This window comes from Panulirus ornatus, chromosome 17 (assembly GCF_036320965.1).
Source record: "Panulirus ornatus isolate Po-2019 chromosome 17, ASM3632096v1, whole genome shotgun sequence".
In the NCBI taxonomy this organism is placed as follows: domain Eukaryota; kingdom Metazoa; phylum Arthropoda; class Malacostraca; order Decapoda; family Palinuridae; genus Panulirus; species Panulirus ornatus.
The window spans coordinates 49,050,579-49,063,867 of NC_092240.1; the positions used below are offsets into that span (position 1 = coordinate 49,050,579).

Below are 13,289 nucleotides of genomic sequence, written 5' to 3' on the forward strand. Positions count from 1 at the left end.
GAAATAACACTAAACCAATCAACATCAGCCATGTTCATATTTGTTTAACAGTTTGGATTCAAGCTTCCTCAACCTTTCCCACCCTTCTTTTTTCCAATTTGGCACAAATATCAGGAACCACTGGAATCAGGAAAGAAAAGGTAAGATTTGAATATGAAGAAAAAGCTACTGTCTGTAATCAGAAATAAACATCCCAATTAAATTAGCAGCCAATTTGGCTGGAAAACTTAATTATAGAAATTACCTTAAAAAAATGGCTTTTTGCAACTGCCATTATTGACACACAAAAACAACAAAAATAAAAACTAATTCATTATATTCTACTACTGACATATCAACACAATATTATCTAATTCATTCTATTCTAAATTTCTTTTTACACTTCTTGAGGAGAATTGATATTTTCATAATAGATACCTCTGTAACTGAAGGAAGCAAATGAAACAAAAATAAATCCTGGAAAACATTCTGGTCAATAAGCATGGAAAAAAAATCAAAACTAAAAAATGAAAATTGAAAAAAAAATATATATATATACATAAGAAATCAAAGGTGTAGAAATATAGTCTCTGAAAAGAGGCTTAAGTCTAATGCAGCATTTAAGTAAACAGGACAAGATTGAAGGCATTTAATTGTCCACAGTATCAATGGGATATACAAATTTGAATAATAACAGTAAGGGACATAATCACTCCTGAACTGTGACATCTTCAAGTGTGATTGACTTCTTTGGCCACTGTTGATGACATTCGTATGATCAATGTCGTATTGAGCATTTTCTTCCTTTCCCACATGTTCATCATCTCCCTCTGGCAGGATAGCATCAAGAAGTCGTAGGAAAGGCTTCATTTGTGCACATCCATTCTCTAAGTATCTTGTGAAATACACTGAAACCACAGCCCAATATCCAAAACCTGGCCACATAGTCTTTCCATGGTTACCCCGAGCAGCTTCATAAGTCTTGGTTTAGCCCAATGGCAGTATCTTCCCTTTGATACTGTATTACTAATTCATCTCGTTCATATCTTTCACCCTCCCATAGTTTCAGACTCGGAGAACTAAAAATCTTACGCATTTCATCCTTCCATCTCCAAATCAGTGTCCCCAATCTCCTTTTAACATATATAGTTTTCATTAGCCTCTTTTAACTTATGCTCTCCATAAGTTCAAATCATTTAAGCACACTCTCTTCAGCTCTATCAACCAAACTTGATTTAAAACCACATCACACTCTCACAGCGTCATGCCTTACGTGACCAACCCTCTAACACCACACCTTGTCCTTTAGCATTCTATTTTCAACACATTCATCCTTACAAACTTCTTTTCTGAGCCCACCCCTCTTATCCATACAACACTACCAGAATTAATTTACCACCAAACTTAAGGCCTTCTTTGCCAAAACCAATTATGACCTCTCCTTCCACAAACTCATCACTTAACCCAGGATCTTAACCCTCTCTCCCACCCTTCCATAGTTTCAATCAATACCATGCCCACTCTACACCATCCAACATCCTGAAACTATTCTCCATTCAAACTAAGACTCCAACTTGCTTATCTATTTCCACTTCTAAGCATAAAAACCCTGCATTTATTCACATTTACTCTCAACTTTCATCTTGGACCTTATTAATTTCCCCTTTCTCTTTGTTATCTCTACTTCAAACAGATAACCTATCATCCTCCTTAGTTTCTCCCTTACTCTTTATCGCTACTTCAAACATATAGACTCTATTAGCATCTCCTCATTCCTCATTTACTAAAGTTCAAACTACTTCAGCATCCCTTCATCAGCAGTCTCATGAATACTCTTCTTATAAAATAAATGTCTCAAAACCTCTAAACCAATCATTTCATATTCACTCAACCCTCCACACACCTTAGTCCTCAAACATTTCCAACACATTTATATCGAAGATCTATTCCTTGAATCCCTATTATCTGATGGGACGTGGGAAAACAACACCATACTTAATATATTAAAACACCATGCTTACATCTGCATGAAGCTTCCACAGCAGTCATATCCACTGGACATGATCACTGGTCATTAAAAGCTATGAAGAGTGTGCATTTTTGTGGGGGGAGTTAAAAGCCATTGAAATGTATGAGTTCTGTGTTTTCACTGTGGAAGTTGCATCATTGGGATGAAGGACCTCAGGCTATGTTGAAACAATGTTTGCTGTGTTTAAGGTATGGATGCAGAAAATGTCTGCAATTCACGATGGTATTTGCATCACGGGCACAAAGGGCCTCAGTATATGTTGAAATGGTGTTTGTTGTGTTGAAGGATGGGTGCTGTATAAATATGTAAAAATAAATCATTTTATTCATACAAATCAGAGTACAGTGTGATTTAAAGCTCCAACATTAACCAAAGTACCTAAACTACTTCCAAAGTAGGAGTTTAGTATGACTTAAAGCATGTACATTATCATTAACAAAAGTACCTACGTTAATTCCATCTCATTATTACAACACAATACTTGCCAATGTGATACTACACAAACCCAGATGGCTATGTGGCACACCTAAGCAAAACACACAACCCATGCCATAATCCCCAAGCACCAAAGATACACTTCCCATAGCATCAGTTCTCTACCTACATTCATGGTGAAAACGTGGGTTTCCAAATTATGTAATTTTACACTAATGTCATGTATCAGTCACCGCTTTGCCTCAGCCTCCTGCAACTATGCCAACTACAAGTGCACCTGCCAAAGTGGCTTTAAAAACCTTTAACTTAGAAGAAAAGGAGAAAATGCTTGACAAATTTTAGTGCATCTCCAATGCATATGCCTTTTTCTTCAAACATTGATCAAGCACTTGATGTATATGAAAATTTATATTCTGTAAATGTTGTTAACAATTCACTAATGAATGATTTTTTTTTTATCAATCTGTAAATGTAATCAATTCACTATGGGATGTTCTTATCTAATCCGTGTCAAAAACATAGCACAAAATACGGAATAATCAGCAGTGCATTCCCAGAGGCGTGATCAATAATTTAATCAAAAAATACTAATACATTATATATTTAAAATACTTCTGCAACACAATCCTTTTGTAAGACTTCTTACATGAGATAATAATTAACATAAATAATAACATAAATAGTCTTTCTTGGGGTTCTGATTGCTCTCTGTTAAAAAAAATTCAACTTACATTCAGTAAATAATGGGATTAATTGTCCATTTGGGTTCCTTATCAATTAATGCACTGAAAATAACTTTTATACTGAGAAATCTGCCATAAACAGTTGATACGTTTGCCAACAGGTGAAAGATTAAGCATTTCGTTCAAATCATTCATCTTTCGCTCAATAAGAAATATGGTAACCTATTTTCTATACAATTTTACAACATTAGTATATCCAGTGGGTTCTTACCTAATGCATTAACTGCTTGTATACACATTCAGGAAAAAAAAGCAATGAAAACTTACGAAGCCTTTCTCCGTCCATCTATAAATCTATCAATATAATACTCTTTAGTAGATTCTGAACTTGTGCATGCACTGAATATCAAAACACTGAAAAAATATGTAATGGAAAAAATGGGTGGTGCATTTTCTGAGAAGCGAGTGATCAACTGTTTGATTCAAAACATTCATTTCCTCACGACTAATACAGTTATATATCCTTTATACTTTTTCTATAAATGGAGGTTCTTACCTAAAACATGAATACATGATTACCTATATATTCAGAATACATCTGGGAAAAATACCTTACCTGGCATTTCTCAGGGTCCCAATAACTATACTGTCCAAAAAGATTCACCGTACATTTAATGAATTATCGCAATTCTCCTAAGGTAGGTAAATGACATGATGCACTTGCAACTACTTGTATTTGGCACATCAAATTAAATACTCAGGTTTAGAGGCATGGCTATCACATTCAAATCTAGGGAAATTAACCTCTCTACGGATGTCATTGTTAAGTCTATCATATATGGCGAGTTCACACTTGGTCACCCTTTTTTGGGAAAAAAAGTAACAATAGAGTGAGTACACATGAAAGCTACCAAGGTAATTCTTGCACCAAGAAACAAAATCCTACGAAAGCCAGCTAATCGACTCAAACTTATTTTGTTGAGATATGATTAGAGTAAGAAGTGATCAAATACTTGTATTACCAAAATCATCGAAAGCTTTGATAATGCTGATCTATCAAACTCATTAAAGATGAGTTCATCTGATTTCACTCTAAGTAATGTTTGCAGACTCATGGGCAAACATTTTAATTCAAATAAGGAAGTACATTTTTTTTAATATAATATGGAATGCTATACCAGTGAAAGTAATGGAAAACAGTATCATCCATGTAGAAAAGAATGTGCTTAATAAATATTTTGCTTCACATCAAAAACTGACATTTGCATCTCTTGCTGCATGATTACAGAACCTTTGGAGTCTCACCAAGTTTTCTTTTCCCATCCTTAAAATTCAAGTTTTGTAAAGAAAATGTATCTAACCTTGAAATTTCAAGGATATCAATTTTTATCATATATGTTCACCATTTCCTGCACCAACAGGTAGTGTCTGAAACAAAGAAATAGCCTCATTCCCTAATATCTACTGTATCAATACACCAAAAACATATTTTCATTGACATAATGAAAAATCTCACTTCTGATGTATATTTCATCCAGAACCTTCACTCAAATATGTTTAAGATTTATATAAATGCCAGCACAAGCTGATGAGTGTGGGAGTATGGCCTAAGTCTCAAGCGAATTGCCAATGTGCATGCTCTGTGTATTCAACCTACATCATTCATTGACTACTAAGGTTTCACGAATCTGTAAAATAATATCTTGTTATAATCACTATGATACAAAAAAAATATAATAGCAAGTAAAATTACCAATCAAAGCCACCACACTAAGTGGTCAAGCTTAAGCAAGTAATGGTAATCTTGACTGCATCTACGATAAAACCTTCTCACCTCATCTTAGGCATTTTTCAATGCTGGAAAAGTCTGTATCCATAAATTCACTCTTCACATGATCAGGTTCAACTACTTCAAGATCATCTGCCTGGTCCTCAAAATCTTTTCAGATAAAAACTCTGCAGTTTCCCACAAAAAGAAAACTCATGAAACTGTGCCCTCATTGTCACAGGTGGAGGACGACAAGACTTGGGAAAAATCATCAGCTGGAGGATGACACACTTGGGAAAAATCATCACCCACTGCCACCTCAGGAGACAACCTTAAAATGGAGCTGCCAATACTTGATACATGTACATCCATCAGTAGGCATAACTAAGCTCGCATAAACATCCAAGCGTATAAATCAGTCAGCTGTTAAAGTCAAATAATTGCAGAGAATGTAACTCATTGTAAAAACCTGACCATGGAGCATGCATGCCCACAAGTGCATGGAAATGGATACCATGAGAAGAAAGTCCCTCCTCTACTTCACTAAGGGGACACTAATAAGTCCTAAATCTTTGTGAACAATTCTCACGGGGCTGCTTCTGTTGTTAACATCTCTCAGTGGAAGTTACAGTGTTGGTGTTCAAGGACAACAAAAAACTGTGTAGTGCATTTCCACTTTGCTGCCTTCATCTCTAACACTCGGATGCCATCAATTATGACCTTTACAACTATATTTTACCGAACCATTCTACCTAACTTTTCAGATTTATTGCATTATGAGTCTTGATTGTGAATCTGTGAAAGAATTAACTTATGACAACTGGTGGAGATGTAACTTCCATCAATGAAACTAGCCGCCTCTGTTCATTCATATCTAACCTATCATCCATAACTCAAACCTGTGATAACGAGTGTAATTAATATGAAAGGAGTAAATCATGTAATTATAATGTTAGATTTTACTTCTTAAGCTTTCATATTCTGGGTATGAGCATGGTAATATCTTACTGATCCATCCTAAAGTAATAACCCAATCTTACCAAACAGGGGGAAGCCTTACCTTATCCCTGAGAACTCCTAAAATATGAATAAATGTGGTACGATGATTGTTCCACTTCAACGAGAGTAGCTCCTCCATGGCTGCTGAAAATTTAAGAAGAAAAAAGTAACTACACGTAATCATTAATACCTGAAAATACATAACTACCAAAAAAAAAAAAAGAATTTTCATAAATCACTACCAACATCTCACATACACCCTACTGTATAAAGTTCCTAATTTTGTTATACTACTTTTTTCTTTCTTTTCTTTCATACTATTCGCCATTTCCCGCATTAGCGAGGTAGCGTTAAGAACAGAAGACTGGACCTTTGAGGGAATATCCTCACCTGGCCCCCTTCTCTGTTCTTTCTTTTGGAACATCAAAAAAAAAAACGAGAGGGGAGGATTTCCAGCTCCCCACTCCCTTCCCTTTTAGTCGCTTTCTACGACACGCAGGGAATAAGTGGGAAGTCTTCTTTCTTCCCATCCCTGCTTTTTTACAAGAACAAAATATTGCAATAAAACTAGGTAACTCACTACTTAAATCATAATCATCATTAACACTGAATGCTATATTATTTTGTCTACAATGCTAAAAATGTTTAGAGAATCAAATAATGGATGCTGTGGAAGGCTTCAACATTATTCAAAATTTCAAACATAGCAGTAGTTAGCACAGTGATATAACAGAAAAGCTACAATGTAAATCGGTGAAAGTACGTAATTCACACAATTCAAACTACCAGAACCTACGGCTACCTCACCTAACCTTCCTGATGGTCAAGACTTAACTTAATGTTCACTAAAATAGTCAAAATATACATCATACCAATGTTTGCACAACTACCAAACAGCATCATACATCACTGAAAGATGCAGCATCCAGCCATACAATCTCCCAAAAAAAGTACGTTACTACATCTCTTTGAAATCGAGGTGGGGTTTTTCTTGGATTTACTTACTAAAAAAGTATAACTACTTCAACCCTACATCAGTATCATTAAACCAATCAAAATTCTCAAAATCTTGCTATTTAAGTAAAAAAAAAAAAAGTCAGAATCATTAAATCAATCAAAAATCTCAAAATCTTGCTACTTAAGTTGGAAATAATGTCAAGAACTAAATACTAAAGTTGAACAAGAATCACTTAATATTCAAAGCTAATGGCAATGCAGAGATAAATGAATCACCTTCCACAATCACACCAACAGTAAAATGTTTCATAAGATCAGGATATACATCACAGTATCGTATCCTAGACCACTTCTTTCATGTAAAGTGAAAGAAATGAAGTGATGCTTCAGTGGGTTAGTCTTTAATACTGATGAAGATAGAATAAAACATGGTCTCATGAAATATAAAAATAAAAATGGCATCACTTCCAGGAATAAGGGCCTTAAGTAAACCAGACCTGCTCACACTTCCTCCCTAAATCGCAACAAGACTAGTAAACTTAGCATTTTTCTGAACACACTTGGCTTGTCCCCTAGAGTCCAATCTGGGGCTTTCCCCAAGCCTAGACAACGAGTAGAGAGACAAAAAAGAGAAGACAATGGAAGAAGAAGGAGCAGCAGCAAGCAAGCTCATTCTTGAGAGAGAGAGAGAGAGAGAGAGAGAGAGAGAGAAGAGAGAGAGAGAGAAATATCCACTCAAATTCAACCACCTTTCGCAGTATTCCCTACAAGCCACTCTCGCCTCTCAAGATGATGCTCTCACACTTAACTCCAAATGGTTTACCCATACCCTAAGGGGGGAGGGGAAATGCCATACAAAACTACATGGAACACAGCACTTTCTTACTCCCACCTCTTCTCTCTCTTGAGAGGGGAATAAAACATACCTGCCTGAAAATCAATAACATAGTATTCCAATGTCTGTCCCGCATTGACTACTCTAGTGGGCTTTTGCACGCCCTTGGGCTGGGTGAGGGCGTGGGGGTTGGAGGAGTGGTAAGTCCTTACATTACAGCTCTCTCTCCCACTGACAACGAGGTGGTTAGCGTGGGCGTCGAAGACAGGCGTGGTGGCGCGTGGGTCTGAGGCGTGGGTCTAGCGGCCAACAACAAAGGCCCGGGGGAGGAACGCGCGCGCCTTCCCCAGCCGGTCCTTCATCCCCACTTCCCCACGCCACCTTTCCGCGCAGTCGCGCACTTATCTACGCTGTAAAATGCCCCTCAACCACAGAGGGGGGGGGACCCCTACCAAATGCACCCTGTCACTCACACCCTTCCATGACCCTGCACAACCACAAGGCTCCATTTACCCATTGCAATCCCCGGCATAGGAGGAAAATCAAAATCCCCCACCAAAAGTTCCATTGGCAACCACCACGGTGGCGGAAGCAGCAGCTCCTCTCCCCCACCAGCTGCGTCATCGCCCATACGGGAAACCCCAAACACACACTCCCAAAAAACCAACCCTAATTTAATCCACAATGGCCAATTCTATATTTCAGTCTAGCTACTTAGATTCAACCTTCAAATAGCGAAATACCAGTATCTCACCTTGTGAGCGGTTGGTTATCTTCGTGTAATTGACATTGGTGCCGGTACGAGGAAGGCGAGGACACGACCTCCTTTGCGCACCCGCAGGTCTCTGACTGATATGTACTCAAGCTCCGAATTTATCTAACTAGTCGGTACTTCCATCTATATTCGAAATCTACCAAATACAAAATTGAAATGCATAAACAAAGTGTTTTGCCCGCTTGATTTATCAAATCTGGTTTACTGCGTCGCTAAACTTTGATTCGAATATTTTCGGAAAGTGTGATCGAGTCGACGCCGATGAGGGTGAATCAGCGTTGCCAATTCATTGAGAAAATCCGCTAAGTGAGGGAATCATTTTCTGCTATATTCCCATCTACTCACTTAACACATATGGCTTGGCTCTGAGGACTTCAAAAAAAGTTTTAAGTGTGCCGTTTAAGTGGCATGGTCATTCACCCACATCAGAACATGTAGCGGTGGTGATTCGGTCTTCCTTGAGATGTGTTTCGATACATCGGAAAAGCCATCTTAATCAGAATTTTTGCATGTTAAAGTTATCCCGGGACAGCTCTTGCTTGAACTGGCATTCTTACCATTAGGGGCAAATTATTTTATCAATAAAACAAACCACACTTACTTATCCCCTGTCATTTTAAGAAGGAATGAAGAGATATGATTTCTGTACACATTTTCCCTTTTGTAGGAAGGTGGCGCACCTTTTTTTTTTTTTCTCCCCCTTTTACTCTAACATTCTTACATAATGTCTGTAAACTGGGGGACACATCCCCTTTAAGGTATAGAGAAAACATCTCTGGCGGTGTCACCTTGACACGATGGAGGACCACTACACACAGCCTTAGCTACATTTCCAGGCACCAGGGACTATGTTCATCAGTACACCATCCTGTGGGGGCTAACTGCTATTTGCATCGCTTCCATTTTTATTTTTTGTTATGAGCAAGGAAAGCCTTTAAAGTAAATGAACATTGACAATGGAGGAGAGATAAAATGGTGACCCATGGGCCTCCCCACATCCATAGCTGTACCTCTATGGGGGACCCCAGCAGCCTTCTCATCACATTCCCAGCCATTTATATATAATATATATATATATATATATATATATATATATATATATATATATATATATATATATATAAGAAAGATGGCTGCTATATATTTCTAGCTGCTGTAATAATATGGACATGCTATAGTTGGATTGAAGGGTCGTGGTTGATATAAACGGGTGGATGAAATTGGATATTGCAGTGAAAGTGGATGTGTAAACTTGCATTCCCGAGAGAATATGAGGAAAATGGATGAATGTTCACAATATTACGGCGAATTGTGTGCCGTAATGGATGCGTGGATTCACGGGATGGATGAAGGCAGCAAGTATGAACATACACATGTGTGTATATATGTCTGTGGATGTGTATGCATGTACACGTTGGAATGTATAGGTATGTATATGTGCGTGTCTTGGCGTTTATGTATATACATGTGTATGTGGATGGGTTGGGCCAATCTTGTTCGTGTTTCCTTGCGCTACCTCGCTAACGCAGGAGACAGCGATTAAGTATATATATATATATATATATATATATATATATATATATATATATAATATATATATATATATATATATATAATATATTTGTGTTGTGTGTGTGTGTGTGTGTGTGTGTGTATGTGGATCTACCAGCGGATGAAACCATGGAAGCGGAAGTGAATCATAGGGTGGGGGAGGGGGCGAAAATCCTGGGAGCCTTGAAGAATGTTTGGAAGTCGAGAACATTATCTCGGAAAGCAAAAATGGCTATGTTTGAAGGAATAGTGGTTCCAACAATGTATGGTTGCGAGGCGTGGGCTATGGATAGAGTTGTGCGGAGGAGGGTGGATGTGCTGGAAATGAGATATTTGAGGACAATATGTGGTGTGAGGTGGTCTGATCGAGTAAGTAATGTAAGGGTAAGAGAGATGTGTGGAAATAAAAAGAGCGTGGTTGAGAGAGCAGAAGAGGGTGTTTTGAAATGATTTGGTCACATGGAGAGAATGAGTGAGGAAAGATTGACCAAGAGGATATATGTGTCGGAGGTGGAGGGAGCGAGAAGTGGGAGACCAAATTGGAGGTGGAAAGATGGAGTGAAAAAGATTTTGAGTGATCGGGGCCTGAACATGCAGGAGGGTGAAAGGCGTGCAAGGAATAGAGTGAATTGGATCGATGTGGTATACCGGGGTCGACGTGCTGTCAATGGATTGAATTAGGGCATGTGAAGCGTCTGGGGTAAACCATGGAAAGTTCTGTGGGGCCTGGATGTGGAAAGGGAGCTGTGGTTTCGGGCATTATTACATGACAGCTAGAGACTGAGCGTGAACGAATGGGGCCTTTGTTGTCTTTTCCTAGCGCTACCTCGCACACATGAGGGGGGAGGGGGTTGTTATTCCATGTGTGGCGAGGTGGCGATGGGAACAAATAAAGGCAGACAGTATGAATTATGTACATGTGTATATATGTATATGACTGTGTGTGTATATATATGTGTACATTGAGATGTATAGGTATGTATATTTGCGTGTGTGGACGTGTATGTATATACATGTGCATGTGGGCGGGTTGGGCCATTCTTTCGTGTTTCCTTGCGCTACCTCGCTAACGCAGGAGACAGCGATTAAGTATACTATATATATATATATATATATATATATATATATATATATATATATATATATATATATATATATATATATATAACATACAAACCTGCAACAGCCAGGATCGAACCTGGGACCCCTGTGCAAGAGGCAGGCATGTGATCCTGGCTGTTGGAGGTTTGTATGTTCTATGAAGGTGCGCGTTCATGCACTTTAACCGTATATATATATATATATATATATATATATATATATATATATATATATATATATATATATAGGGAAACGAGTCAGTGAAGATGCATCCTTTTCTAGGTGAAGCTGATGAAGCTATTTAAACAAAAGTGAAGGAATTTAAAAGCAACGAGAGAATGAATTTGTATCTTCAGACAGACAGACGTAATACAACTTGAAAGGCATCTAAAGAAGCCATTTAAAAATGGTCGTCACGCATGTGGGCTCAATTAGATGAATCTTGATCCAAAAGATGTTTAATAAGAAAACAAAGTAGATAGAGGAAGAATTTAGCTGCCTTGAATCTTAACTGGGAACGGGAGGTAAAAAATTATGAATAATAAAAAAAATCAGGTCCTTCAAGTAATAGAAAATGGTTACTGGAAAGATAAACAAATAGTGTAAATGTGTTTTTCTCTTCAGAAAGAAAGAATGTGAAAGAAGATCGATATAAAAAGGATGTGACAGAGTATGATAGCAGCTGATTAAAAGGGAGAAGCAAATAGTGTAAATGTGTTTTATTTTCTTCAGAAAGAAAGATAGAGACTGTGAAAGAAGATCGGTATAAAAAGAATGTGATAAAGTATGATGGGAGCTGATTAAAGAGGAGAAGCGGTTTAATGGCTGCGAGTTTGTGGAGTGGGGTGTATGAGCCTTCTTCATTCAGCGAAGGATGGCAGAATACCAAATAGGCGAGGGGAAAAAAGAAAAAAAAGTAAATGACTAGTAAGAGAAGCACTAAGTAATTCCCACGAAGAATGATAACAGAGATAAGACAAGACGGGAATAGAGAGATTCAAAATGTTTTCTTAACATCAGGAGGCAAAATGGACGAGGGAGGTAAAATGGACGAGAGACTGAGTTGTGAAAGGAGGTTTGTTAACCCCTTCCAGGGTTAGGGTCAAAGAGGACAAAATGCGAGCAAGACTCACACCTAACTTTTGATGTTCTAAAATAGATTTCTAAGTGATTCTGGGCATGTATTGATCATTGCCTTCGAAGGGGGAAAAACCTCGAGGGATTTGATGATGTAAAAAGGGTTAGGTCAGTTTCTAGAAGGATTTGATGATGTAAAAAGGGTTAGGTCAGTTTCTAGAAGGATTTGATGATGTAAAAAGGGTTTTGGTCAGTTTCTAGAAGGATATGACGATGTAAAAGGGTTTTGGTCAGTTTCTAGAAGGATTTGCTGATGTAAAAAGGGTTTGGTCAGTTTCTAGAAGGATTTGATGATGTAAAAAGGGTTTGGTCAGTTTCTAGAAGGATTTGCTGATGTAAAAAGGGTTTGGTCAGTTTCTAGAAGGATTTGATGATGTAAAAAGGGTTTTGGTCAGTTTCTAGAAGGATTTGATGATGTAAAAAGGATTAGGTCAGTTTCTAGAAGGATTTGATGATGTAAAAAGGGTTTTGGTCAGTTTCTAGAAGGATTTGATGATGTAAAAAGGGTTTGGTCAATTTCTAGTTTAAGCAGAAAGTTCTAAGGAATAATATATATCTATGAAAAATGCCATGACATGCAAAGATAAAGCGTCAAAGTAATTCTAACTCAGGCGGGTTTGGAGTGTTCAATGGGCATAAGGAATTTTTGTAATGAAAAGAAAATTTGAGTGAGAACAAAAGAAGAACGGTGAGAAAAGGTGATAGGAGTGTATTACGTCGCCATGGACCAGGAATGGAAGAATAATCTCTCTAACCATGTTTACATTGTTACTTATAGTCATGTTCACATTGTTACTTATAGTCATGTTCACATTGCTACTTATAACCATGTTCACATTGTTACTTATAACCATGTTCACATTGTTACTTATACCCATGTTCATGATGCTACTTAAGACGTGTATGGCATGGTTAAAGCGAGGCTACAAACCTCAGTCCTCCTACTTAACTGAACACCATCTTAAGTACAAAAAAGACATGTTTCATCCTATTTCTGCATGATGGCTGCCCACTGCATTTTGCTACACACTTTCCCACGC

The 13,289-nt window shown here is 37.7% G+C and overlaps 1 protein-coding gene across 50 annotated transcripts in view; it reads right to left on the minus strand.

Moving 5' to 3' along the window:
• Positions 1–8,596, minus strand: part of LOC139754721 (uncharacterized) — a 201,893-nt gene extending 193,297 nt beyond the window's left edge. For 41 of the 50 annotated variants that reach the window (XR_011713934.1, XR_011713935.1, XR_011713936.1 and 38 more), the window contains exons 1-2: positions 8,440–8,596; positions 5,955–6,037 (exon numbers count right to left, since the gene is read on the minus strand). Coding sequence is in view for 47 of the 50 variants with exons in the window: in XM_071672339.1 (XP_071528440.1) it covers positions 5,955–6,032 (78 nt within the window). In the remaining 3 variants the exon portion in view is untranslated. Of the gene's footprint in view, positions 1–5,954; positions 6,038–7,776; positions 8,200–8,439 lie in introns of those variants that run through there. The other 9 variants (XM_071672307.1, XM_071672311.1, XM_071672310.1 and 6 more) reach the window with 9 other exon arrangements.
• Positions 8,597–13,289: the final 4,693 nt, after the last annotated feature.